The sequence below is a fragment of the Prinia subflava genome, chromosome 9, assembly GCF_021018805.1.
Source record: "Prinia subflava isolate CZ2003 ecotype Zambia chromosome 9, Cam_Psub_1.2, whole genome shotgun sequence".
Taxonomy (NCBI): Eukaryota; Metazoa; Chordata; class Aves; order Passeriformes; family Cisticolidae; genus Prinia; species Prinia subflava.
In genome coordinates, this window is record NC_086255.1 from 32,999,987 (window position 1) to 33,012,351 (window position 12,365).

Consider the following 12,365-nt stretch of genomic DNA (forward strand, 5'->3'; position numbering starts at 1 on the left):
TTTATTTGCTCTGGCAAGTGAGATTCCAGTGAGGAATGAACATTTCATGGCTGAGAGCTTAATAATTTTTCTAAATAGGTTCATGGCTGCTTTTCCAATCTTGGAAATACGTGTGTGTTTTAGAGTAAACAAAAATATTTCTATGCTGGTAAGTAGGTAGAAATGGAAAGACGCTTTTCATGTGTTGTCTAACCATATGTGAAAGAAAAAAAAAGGAAAAAGGCTTCTCCTAGGATTGCTGTTCTGCTGATTCACATCTGCATTAGGACCACAGGGGCAGTTCTCCACTGTCACTTCTTTGTTCAGGCAGCCTCTGCTAAATATATTTGTTTTGATAAAACAAGAGCTGGGAAATGAAATTAATTATCTGGTGCCTTCTGGTGAATCAACTGCTCTTGTTTGTTCATATGGAAGGGATGTGGGGGAGTGATGGAGGGAGAAGTTCCTTTCCTGGCTTATTCAGTTATTATGCACATTATTTGGTTCTTCTGACAAATTCATGTGAAGCAGCTGAAAACAATCCTGCTGATGCACCAAGTCAAGACGAAGCCACAGGATGAACAAAGTGGTGTCTTTGTGTCCAGAGCAGGGTGGAATTGAAGATGACCCAAGGTTTGTGCAGCAACCTGGAAGATCCTGTGATCATCTGCTTCCATGGCTGTACATCACTGGATGGCAGGAGTGGCACGGAGGGGAAGCAGTTCTTACTTTGGTTGCAGTTTTACTGGAGTTCATGCACTGGTTTGCTCCTACACAGGATTATCTGGTGCTTTGCCAGAGTCACCACCACTTGAAGGTGCAAATATTTCTTTGTAGAGCTGCTGCTGTGATTTTCAGATTACCTCAGTGAAAAATGAACTTATTCAGTAGCTGGCCTGCTTGCAGCAGTCTCTAGGGTTTTGGGATGAATGGTGGTCTGAAAGCAGAGAGAAATGATGATTTATGTTAGTGACATCTCCAGCGCAGCAGGGTCTGGGTGCAGAGATTTTGTTCAGAACTTTGATTTCTCCAGTATGTGTCATCTCTGGCCAGCAGTTGCTTGGCTTTAATCTGATGTCACTTGAACTGTAAAATAAATTAAGATATTTGCCATCCAGTTGGCTATTGAATATAGATGATACAGCTGTTTTAATTTCTTTTTTGTCATTTAATCGTAAGAGTGTATTCACATTTAAACTGGCCACAGGCACTGTTTCACCAACCAAATACAAAGTTTGGGAAGTGTCTGAAATGAGGAATGTTTCCTTCCCATCCCTAGCCAAAAGTATGTGTTTCATAGCTGGATAATCAAGGTTGTCTGTCCAGCCTCATGCTCAGAAGAGCGGTGAACCTTGGCAAAGCAGAATTCCCTCTCCAGTGGCATTAGCCCAGCTAGGAAAAGCTGTCATTACATCTGATCAGTGTTGATGTCCTCTGTGATGGAAAACATCCCAGTACACCCCACGCAGTCACTTCCATTTTCCTGGTTTGGATAGCAGCAGTGTCTTGTTGTTCCAGCCCACTTGGGGCCAGCTGAACGTCTCATTGTCTCACTGTAAGGCAAAGATGACTGGCAGGAACAGGAATACAGGGCTTAAATAATTTATAGCTCCGTGCATACATTTTAAATCCATTTAAACTGGAAGAAAAGCAACCAAGACAGACTCTTTCCACTCTTGTTAAATCACCCTTTTGCAGCCTTAACTTCTCTGTGGCAGATGGAAGAACATAACCATAAATATGTTTGCAGGAGCCGCTGAAATATTTACGTGGCACAGCACGCGCACACCCAGTAGCAACTTCCTTCCAACAAGAAACCCAGCTGATGGCTGTCTGCCAATGTTCTTTGGAGGCAAAATGCCATGCACCACTTTAAATTCTGGTTTTGCATGCAACAAAAGGTCCCCATAACAGACGGGAGTATTAACCACATTTTAGAAGGAATGGTGTCTGAGGCTGCTGATAGCAGTCCCACAGAGGAAGCACGTGAGTCCTGTCACCTGACAGATGAGCCTCCAGAATTTGAAAGATCTCATCCAAGGTCACTCTGAGCCTCCTTTTTCCCTCATGCAAGAGATGGAGCTGGATACCCCGCCATTTTGTGTGAAAAGGGATCCTAAGGGCAAAGCTTTGTTGAGTGCCATAGGACAAGAGTAATTAGATGTGGATGACACTGGCAAAGAAAAGTGGCTTCCTCTCCCGAGACTGTGGGGGAGAGGGCAGTGATTTTACATCTGACACATGGTGGGCTTTGGTCCTGAATATCAATTGTGTACCACAAACAGCTCAAGCCCTTCTCCTTAACTCATGCCTAAGAAATCTCCAGGTATCTTAGATTAGTTTAAGATCCACCAAGTATTTAAATATGCAGGGTTGTCAGGGTGTGTAATGACGGGATGGAAAGTGTCAAGGATGGGTGTGAGCAATGTACTGAAAGCAAATAACCCCTCTTCAGTCTGTCACCAGTGGTGCAAAAATATAAATAGCATATCCATGGACTGGGAATTTCACAGGGCTTGCAGAAACCTCATGCCTTGCACTGCAAATTAGACAGTTACAGGCAGGGGGGAGGTGACGGTGTGTATTTAAGGTAAGTCCCGTGTTTATAAGCAGCACTGGATCCTGCTTGCCTCTCCTGCTCGGTGCGTGGAGAGAACTGGCACAGGCTCCTGCCGGCTGGAGGACTTGGAGAGGGGCACGGGGGCTGTTGAGCTGCATCTGTGGCAGGCAGCAGGCACGGCTGCCCCCTGTTCATGGGCTGGCTGCTCTGCCCAGAGGCTGTGGTGCCTTGGCCCGAGGGCTGACAGGAGTCACTGTGCTGGACAGGGGTGCCGGCAGCGGCTCACAGACATCGGGCTGCTCCTGCTCCCAGTCCATGCCGCTGCAGCTGCCAGTCCATGCTGCTGCAGTTCCCAGTCCATGCCACTGCAGCTCCCAGTCCATCCTGCTGCAGTTCCCAGTCCATCCCACTGCAGCTCCCAGTCCATGCCGCTGCAGCTCCCAGTCCATGCCGCTGCAGCTCCCAGTCCATCATGCCGCTGCAGCTCCCAGTCCATGCCGCTGCAGCTCCCAGTCCATGCTGCTGCTGCTCACAGCTCATCCGGCAGCAGCTCCCAGTCCATCCCGCTGCTGCAGCTCCCAGTCCATCCTGCTGCAGCTCCCAGTCCATGCCGCAGCAGCTCCCAGTCCATGCTGCTGCTGCTCACAGCTCGTCCCGCTCCTCCTCGCTGCAAATGCAGGCGCTCCTCTGGCTGTTCATGAAGGGCCGGCAGCCCAGGGTCCAGACGGCGTTGAACACCGTGTCTGCCATGGATTCACAGGCTGTGGAGAAGGACAGGATGGGCAGGTAAGGACAGGCAATCTGGAGTGCTCCAGCCCTGCACTGAGCTCCATGGGATTTGCAATTGGAAGCGTGTGCTGTCATCTTTTCTCTCTGAGAGCTGCATTTTTATAAATCCTGAGGTTCCCTCCTCTTTTCTTCCCGGGTGGCACTAATTTCTCTCCCCACTAAACGCCTCTTTTCTTTCCTCTTTCAGGCCTTACTGGTTGATGGATCATCTGGGGCTCTGCAAACAGCACTGTTTACCAAACAGATTTCCCAGGAGGCCTCCACATTACTCCTTCTCCTCTCAGTTTTGCCTATAGCCACTATTAACCAACCTTTCTGGGCTTTTTTGGGAGTTACGATGCCAGCATGAAAAATCCTACAGCAGTTGGAGCAGCTGACTGCCTGACTACTAGCCCCTCCTCACCCCAAAAATAACCCTGAAAGTGCTTGTCAGTAACTAAATAAGTTAATATTAGGTCTTTAGGGTTTATTTACTGGCACTAACACTGATTGCTGTATGCATAATGAAGTTGGGAAAGCCTTGCCTTTGGGACTGTTTTCTCCTATCTCAGCCTCTCCAGACACCTCAGAGCTCCCGTTCCCTTAGGAGGCTGCTCAGTTAGCAGGCACTGGAGAGGCTGTGGTGAGTCAGTGGGAAAACCAAGGCTTTGGATGCCAGATAACCACTGGGATGTCTGTGGGGGAGGGCTGTGACAGGATCTGTAGAGGCCGAGGTGAGGGGAGGCTGGCTCAGAGGTTCATTGGTTCATCCTCCTACAGCAGCCAGGACAGAGATGCTGGAGGAATCAAGCCTGGCAGAGGTGGCTTGGCTCAGCCCAGGAGCATGGGCTCTGCTCTGCCTTAACTCCCTAGGATCTAGGTTTGCTTTGCTGCTGCAAGCAGAGAGCAAGAAGGAATCATATGAAAAAGTGGCAGGGGAAAATCTGAAGAGATAGGAAGAGGTTGGCTGCATGAGGACCTCTTGATAAGGGTGACCACAAAAGACTGGCTGTGCTCAACGTACAGCACTTATGTCTCAGTCCACATCTTTGATTTCTCTTGCTGGCCTGGGCAAGCAAGATAACTCTTTCCATGCATTTATCTGTGACTAGGTAGAAAGCTGTCTGCTCTAGTGCTGGTGCAGACTTCCCCTGTGTCCTAATCAGGCTGTACCTTTGGAAAACAAATGCTTATTTAAGGATACCTTAGAGGAGGGTGTCAGCAGAGGTTACCAAAAAAGCTGTTCTCAGACTTGCAGGCTGAGGCTTTTTAAATTAGGTAAAACCAGGGTGGCACTTCAGCTGCTGGCACATCACTCGAGCTTTGTTAGCACTTCTGAGCCATCCAGAGCTGTCTGCAGTGGCTCAGCCACCACCCAGCCTGGCATGTCCCTGGTGCCATCATCATCTCTTGTCTGTGACCAGAGCCCTGAGAGCCCTGTCCTTGGCTCTCTCAGTTTTGCTGGCCCCTGGCCACGGACAGCTTTCAGTGTGTGCCTCACTGGCCCTGGAAGGCTTTCTGGTAGTCTGTGAAGGTGTTTGAGCTGCCTGGCAGTGCATCCAAGTTTTGAAGGAATTGCTTCCAAGGTTGTTTGTGGGTTTTTTCCCACACTGTAATGTTTTCTAAATGCAAATAACGGTAGGTCTCCAGCCTAGGGACAGAAGTGTGTGGCGGAGGGGGCAGATCTGTGTGTTCTCACCCACCTGTGACAAGTGCAGGACAGAGATGCTGCTCCCTACTGCAGAGTTCTGCTTCTTTTTGGCAAGGGAGGGGCTCCCTGCCCACAGCCTCCCCTCGGTGCCTCCCTGCACAGGCAGTGAGGTGGGAGCCTACCTTGCACCTTGGAAACGAAGCCCAGGCTGCGCTTGAGGTCGGAGCAGATGGAGTGGAGGCACCAGCGGAACTTGGCGTCGCAGCGGTATTTGTTGGCCCCACAGGTGTCATAACAAATGTCCAGCTGGTTACAGCACTTGGTCATGGCTGGGATGCCCAAGTCCAGCTGGGGAAAGAGAGAAGAGGTGTCCCTTGGCTGCGTGCTGGCCTCAGGCTCACACAGCTGTAGCGTGTGAGGGGCTGCAGAGCCCAGCTGGCCCCTTTTTCTGGAAGCTGTTCCTGATGGCCAGGGCAGCAGGAGGGAATGTGTGCTGCTCCCTCACCATCTAAAGGAGGGAGCAGCACAGTGGGTGAGAGGTGCAGCGCAGGCTACATCACATTCTCTTCTCATCTCTGTGTCCCAGGGAATTAATGTCTGGTAGAGAGGGGGGAAACAGCCCCTCCATGACCATTTTCTAGTTTTCATTTGTCAGACTTTGTCAGAGAGCTCTATGTCCTTGCCAGCAGTGGCAAAGGCCCCTTTTCTATTTCCTCTTCTTCCCACAACCTGACAAGGTCCTGCTTTTTGGCCTAATAAATATGCCATAAGTATTTTTAATGCCTTATTTCTTTGAGATGCACTTGAGGCAAAGGACAATCACAGCGTGGTCAGGGGCCTTCTGCTCTCTGTAAGCTTAGCTTATAACCCTGGGGGTGATGGGGCAGAAGACCTGTCTCCTGGAGAGACTGGACTTGTTAGCTTGTTATAAATTATTCCTCTTTTCCCCCTTCCTCATGTAAAATTTAGGAGATGAATTGTTCCTTCATTGCACTCATGATTGCCTGGGCGCAGAGGAGGCACCACAGAAATGCCCACAAGGTTTGCAGTGAAATGGAGTTTCAGGAATTAAACCTAACATGAAAAATGGGCTGCAAAGAGAGGGGTTGTCAGAGCAGGAATCTGCATAATTGCTGCAGACTCCATGGGCAGCAATAATGTATGAGCTAAATAGGAATCCCTGCTCTGAGAGCCTCCTGGGAAAGCTTTTCCTGGTGATTCCAATATGATTTCATTAATTGCCTTTAAGATAATGAGTGGGTGCAGTATTAAAGCCTGTGGATTCCATTCAGTGCTTGGTAGAGGGAAAAAGTGTGGGAAGAGGTGAAGGGGCTGGTGTGGAGGATGCACTCGGGTGTTGCTGTGTGCACACAGGTTATTGTCACCAAGCTGCCCAGCTTAGCTCTGCCTTCTCCTTGCCCAGAAGGATGAGCTGGTGATGTGCTGAGAGCTGCACCCTTTGGGAGTGGTGGCTGGGACAGTACATACACTTTCAGGTACCTTGAGCCCCAGGAAATGGGAGCCACAGCCGTTGGGTTCTTGGGGTTTGTAGTGAGGCCGTGGCATGGGAGCCTTCCCTGGGAAAGAAAAGACAGGACAAATGTTAGGAAAGCTGATTTTCCTGAGACTAGGTCCAAAAAGCAAAGAGTGACAGGCAGCTCCCCTTTGGTCTGCATCCCCAAGCACTGCTAGCTTAGCAAGGGGCTTTCTTTCCATCCTCAGTTCATTTCTGGGCTGTTGGTGTGCTGTGGATCTCCCCCAAACTGTGCCAGACCTTGCATGCCTGATCTTGCTCTGAGCAGATCTTCTTGGTGCATTTTCTGCCCATGGTGATGCACTGCCACGTTTTGCAAATCATTTCTATTCCTTTAATCTCTGCACCTTCGTCAGTCTGCTTCTTAATATGCATAAAGGAAGCAAGAACTCACTCTGTGAATAATTATTTAGCCAACGTAGAAAGAGTCCAGCTAGCAGCCAGTTCTAGCAGCATTTTAATCTGATTTTTAATCTTGATTTTTGTAGGGTCAGCCTGTTCAGTGCCCGACCACCTTCTAGGGGAAGAACCTTTTCCTGATATCCAACCTAACCTGCCCTCACACAGCTCCAGCCATTCTCTGGGTCCTGTCCCTGCTCTGGGAAAACATAAACTGTGTGAATACTCCAACTAAAACACATGTGAGCTGAGCCTTGTGATCCATCACATCAAGGGTTAAGTTTCTGTTTCCCTGAGCACGGCTAGAGAATTTATATAGACATAAAATGGATCTAATTCAGCCCTTCAGGGCAGGGCAGGGTTCTTTTAAATTCCATTTCCACTTCTTGTCAGCACCAGGAATTATTTAAGACGCTTTCCCCAGTTTTCTGTTGAGGTACCTAAAATGCCAGTGGTTAATTCAACCATAAATCTGCCGTGCCCTTGGGAAGGCCTTACAGCCAAAAGCCTCAGAGAGACTTACGTAGCAACACCTCTCAATTAAACTTTGCCAGAGCTGTTTTGCTTAAATAACAGATTTCCTACAAATAAGTAACAAACTGAAATCCTGGCCAGCTGTGAGATGCCAACAGGCAATTTTCCCTTTCTGAAAGAGCCTTGTTGGCTTTTTGGAAGAGAGTGGGAACTGAGACTCAGAATTCAAATATTCCTGAACTGATACACGAGGCAGAGGAAAATTCAAAATCCACTGTGGGTTTTGCAGGATGGAGTCAAATTTGAGTGACTTGCTTGTAATATTGAGTGTAAATTTTGTTCTTGCGGCAAACTGACATTTAATGGGGTAAGATGACAAGTCTGAGTAGGAGTGAGACTTTGTGGGGATGTGGGGATCATAGAATCACAGAATGGCTTGGGTTGGACTGGACCTTTAGCATCATCCAGTTATCCAGTTCTACCTCCATTATTCAGGTCCCAGCCAAAGATAGCTGTGCTTCCAGATCTTCAATTAAGCCAAAGTCAAAGCTATTATAATGTTTTAGAAAGCTGATCTGAGGAAAAAAAGTCCTCACATAAGGATTGTGCTGATCCACAAAACATCAAACTGCCTTCAGGATAAGCTCTTGTAGGAAACCTGTCCCCTCCCCTCTGCAAAACAGAGCTTTAAAACTTGTAAAGTGCCCCTTTGTACTCTTTCTCAGCTGCGTCAAGTCCAAGACACCACAATTAACCTCTCTCCCACATCTTGTTTTCTAGTTAACAGGAAGACAAAAGCAAAGCAGGAATATCAGGCGTTCCTGCCTCTCTACCAGCATCAACCCCGTGCTCCTGTTATCATTTATTGCTTGCCCATCCTTACAGGCAAGAAGATAGATTTCAGGCCACTGCCTCGTTGGCACAGCCCTAGAGCTGAGGGTGAGTTTCCCTGATGTATTTTATACCCCCAGGCTGCTGTAGCTGCTCCAGCAGGCTGGAAGGCAGCCAGTTGGCTGGAGCAGCTGCTGGCGACGCAGGAGGTCTCAGGCATGGCACTGCTGGGACACTGACAGGGGACACGAGTTTATTTTTGGGTGAATGGATGGTCTCAGGGCTCCTTGCAGTTTTGGGTGGTCCATTGTTGTTTGTGTGCCCCAGGCAGGCAGGCTTTGAGCAGAGGTGCCTGCACATCCCCAGCCTTGTGTGCCCTATTGCAGAGCTTGCCTTTGAAGGCTCTTTTCCCACAGCCTGGAGGTGCCCCCTCATCTTTGAGCTTTTCAGGACCAAATGCTGAGCAAAGCAGTGAAGTCTTGCCTAGCCAGGAGGAAGCTGCAAGGGCTTCACTCCCAGCTCAGGCTGTTTGTTTCTCCTGAGATGCCCAGTGGGACTTTGTAAGCAGGAGGATGTTTGCCAGTAAATGCTAGTGTAACCCTAACGTCCTGATTTAAGGGAGTAATCCATCAAGTTGGTTGTTTTCAGACTTCAGTGGCTGCTGAAAAATCAGGAGAGTCTTAGAGCAGCTGGAACAGCCAAGTGCCATGTGCTCAGCTGAAGATGGATGTGGCAATCACAGGTGAGTCCTGACCTTTACCTTGGCAAAATAAGCTATTATTGGTATCCCTTGGTTGAAATGAAAGTGGAAGGAATAATTTTTCCTTCATGCCTGGGAAAAAAAAGCAATCAGACCCTGATTCGGCACAAAGGTGGTTTGTGTTCATCCTTCTGAGCAAGGACTGGATCTCACTGCTTTGGGACCATCCCAGCATCCTCTCCACGTGCAGATGCAATGTCTGTGCCAGAGATTAGCAAGGACAAATGGCCCTGCAGGGGTCCAGCAAGACCCTTGGACCCCTGTGGGCAGCATTTCAGGAGTTCCCTCCTTCAGGCAGGATTAATGAGCTGTTCAGCAGAGGATGAGAGCTGGGCTAACGATGTGCTTCTTCTCCTTTCTAGGTAAAACACTGTTCCAGTGAGATGCAGGGTTCTCCTGGGGTGTGAGCAGGGATTTGTGCTGCTCTCTGGAGATGTCACAAGGACAGGCAAGGAGAGCCTCTGTTGTGTCCAAAAGCAGTAACTCCTGCACGATTTGGTGAGTCCTGAGGCTCCCTGAAACCAGCTCTGAATATCAGCATTACCTCAGGCACACTGCAGTCCCAGCCACGCTTTTCCCACTGCCAGGGGCTTCAGTCTCTGCATTTAGGAGGACAAGTCCCTTTCTGCTCTGAATTTGGAGCACAGTGCGGGCCTTTAGGAGGTTGTCACACACATGGCCTGGGGCTGCCACACCGTGAGCGTGGGCCAGGCTGCCTGATGGGCTCCTCCTGTGCTGGGGTGGTGCTGTGGGGTCTGGGGGTCACCTTCTCCAGGCTCTGGGGACACACATGGCCACAGAGAGGCCTGAGGGACCCCCAGGCTGAGGGAGCAGGGTCCCTGTGGGGCTGTGGTGATGGGCTGAGGTGCCTGCCTCCCTCCAGCCCATGGGGCTGAGGTTCCTGGCTGGCTGCTCCCTGTTTGTTCTCAGTGTGGGGCCTGGGGAGCAGAGCTGGCAGGAGAGGGAGGACACATACATTCACATTAGACGGATATCAGGAAGAGGTTTTTCACCCAGAGGGTGGTTGAGCACTGGGAGCACTTCCAGGCTCATCAGAGAAGTGGTTCCATGGCTAGCAGAGCTCCAGGAGTGTTTGGACAACATTTTCAGGCACAGGGTGTGGGGCCAGGAGTTGGACTCAATGATCCTGATGGCTCCCTTCCAACTCACCCTGTTCTATGATTGTGTGGCATTATTTATGAAACAAAATGAAAAACTCAGCACCTTTCAGAGTGATTTTAACCTCCTTCTGGCCCCTCTGGCCCTGGCAGGGAGCTGAGGTCCCAGCCCTGCAGATCTCTGTCCCAGTGCCCTGGCTGCTGGCCTGGGAAGAGCAGGAGGTCCATGGGATCCATACAGACTGGGACAGAGCCAGTGGGGTCTCCCCAAAGCCTCGAGTCTGTCTATGAAAAGCAATGCTTTGGGGAGGAGAGGGGTTGAAACCCCTCTGTGCTCACAAGCGTCTTTCCCAGGTGGTCTCTAGGGGTGTGGGGTGAAGCTGTGGGGACAGGGGCTGGCAGGCTGATGGATGGGCAGCCTGAGCTGACAGGACAGGATGTTGCTGTGGGACAGTTGTAGGAGGCTGAGGAGAGGATACAGCATGGGGGTAAACTGCTGGCTGGCTCCTAAGCAGGTTGTTTCCACAGGTCCCCAGTGCTGCCTGTGCCCCTGTCACCCCAGCCACCTGCAGCTCTGTGCACCCCGTCCCCTGCCCTCCCTTCATCCTGCCCCCAGGACAACCCAAACTGTTCCTCCTTGGTGAATCATCCGAAGTCCAGAGCAGGCAGGAGCACGGAAGGTTCCTCCCGGTGAGGTGTGGTTATCTGTTCCTCCCCGTTATCTGTGCTCCTGCAGCCCGCGGCATTGGCCAGCTCAGCTGCTGGATAAGGGCACTCCGAAGGTTGCTGAGATTAGGGCTGGCTCAGCCTCCCCTCCCTGTCCTCTCCCAGGCTCTGGGCAGCTGGACAGCCCAGGCAGCTGTGTGCTCTGCCAGGGAAGCTGCCTCCTGTCCTCTGTCCCCGTCACACAGCGATGTTGGATCTAATACCCAATAACGGGATGGGGCCACTGAGAGGCGTTCCACAAGGTTTTTAAATAAAGACGTTATCAGTCTCAGTGAAGGTAGAGACACAAAAGATGGTAAAACTCACGCCGTAACAGAAGCCAAAGTTCTTTGTTACAAGGTCTTTAAAAAGTTTTTTAGCCAGTAGGCTAATGCTAAAAGCTTACAGGCACCTACTTAAGCCAATCAATAAACACTATAATGAGCACCTTAGAGCACACAATAATTGCTTATTTATATTTTTTGCAGCTCAGAAACTTTCTGTGCTGCAAATATTTCAAGGCCTAAATTGAAACTCTGTTTCAAACCTCGATCTATGTAAACTTACTGCAAGGCTGTGAAAATCCTCTGCTTTTTCAGTTCCCACAGTCCTTGAACCAGGCTGTTCTTGGGGGAGGGGGAAGGTGGGGCTCAGTGTCCCTGTGCTGGCAGAGAAGTTGTGACTCTGCCGAGCACAGCCAGGGAAGGAGAGGGAAAGAGGGGAAAGGGCGGGGAGAGAGGAGCCAGCAGCGGTGAGGTTCTCTTACCATATCGACATCGGTACTGACAGACTCCGTTTTTTCCCCCGAGCAGTTCCAAGAAGGAGTCGAAGTAGCTGTTCACCGCTTCAAAGCCATCGCGGATGGTGTCGATGCCCCAGTCGGAATAGGATGCCTGTGCCTGGGGGTGCCGGTGGCCGCTGCTGTCGGGCGCTTCCTCCTGCTCGCAGCGGCCCAGGGGCAGGGCCAGGCACAGCAGCGCTGCCCGCAGCAGCAGCCGCATGCTGCAGCCGCGGTGCCCCGGCAGGAGCGGCGGGCAGGGGCTGCCGTGCGCGGGGACGGCGGCACCGCTCTGCCTGGACTTTAAACCTGCCCGGGAGCCCGCGGCAGGTCACCGCAGCCGCGGGGCAAAGTGCAGCGCCGACATACGGAGCGAGTTCAGCTCCCAGGGCTGGGGGTTTGCACAATCCCGCCGGGACAGCTCAGTCCCCGAGGCACCGGGGCTGCGGCTCCCCAGGAGGGACCTCTCCCCCCAGGGCCGCCTCACTCCCACCCCAACCTGCTGGCAGATGAAAGGTATCTCTCTGTCCGAAATTCCTGCTGCTCAGGCAGGCTGAGGAGTGCCCCTTGCCTTTTCCCTAGGCCTCCTGGGCACAGGGAGGGGTGGCATGAGCCCTTCAGCCTGTCTAGCTGCTGGTTCTATCACTCCTGGCAAATCCCGTGGGCCCACGGAGCCTCGGAGGGGTCGGTGCAGCAGCTTGGAGTAGTTTGGGGTTACACACACTGCGTTCAGGGGAATTCCTTGGCATCACCTCCAGTCCCAGGGTCAGTGTGGTGGGTGAGGACTCGCCTCTGATGTGTACTGAGG

At 51.1% G+C, this 12,365-nt stretch overlaps 1 protein-coding gene across 1 annotated transcript; it reads right to left on the reverse strand.

Annotated features, from left to right (window-relative positions):
* Positions 1 to 3,051: 3,051 nt before the first annotated feature.
* PLA2G12B (phospholipase A2 group XIIB) lies at positions 3,052 to 12,065 on the reverse strand. The gene is made up of 4 exons (XM_063406283.1): positions 11,546 to 12,065; positions 6,459 to 6,535; positions 5,141 to 5,306; positions 3,052 to 3,300 (listed from the first exon to the last, which is right to left on the reverse strand). Exons 1-4 carry the CDS (start codon positions 11,778 to 11,780, stop codon positions 3,182 to 3,184), a joined length of 597 nt encoding a protein of 198 aa, XP_063262353.1. The 5' UTR covers positions 11,781 to 12,065; the 3' UTR covers positions 3,052 to 3,181.
* Positions 12,066 to 12,365: the final 300 nt, after the last annotated feature.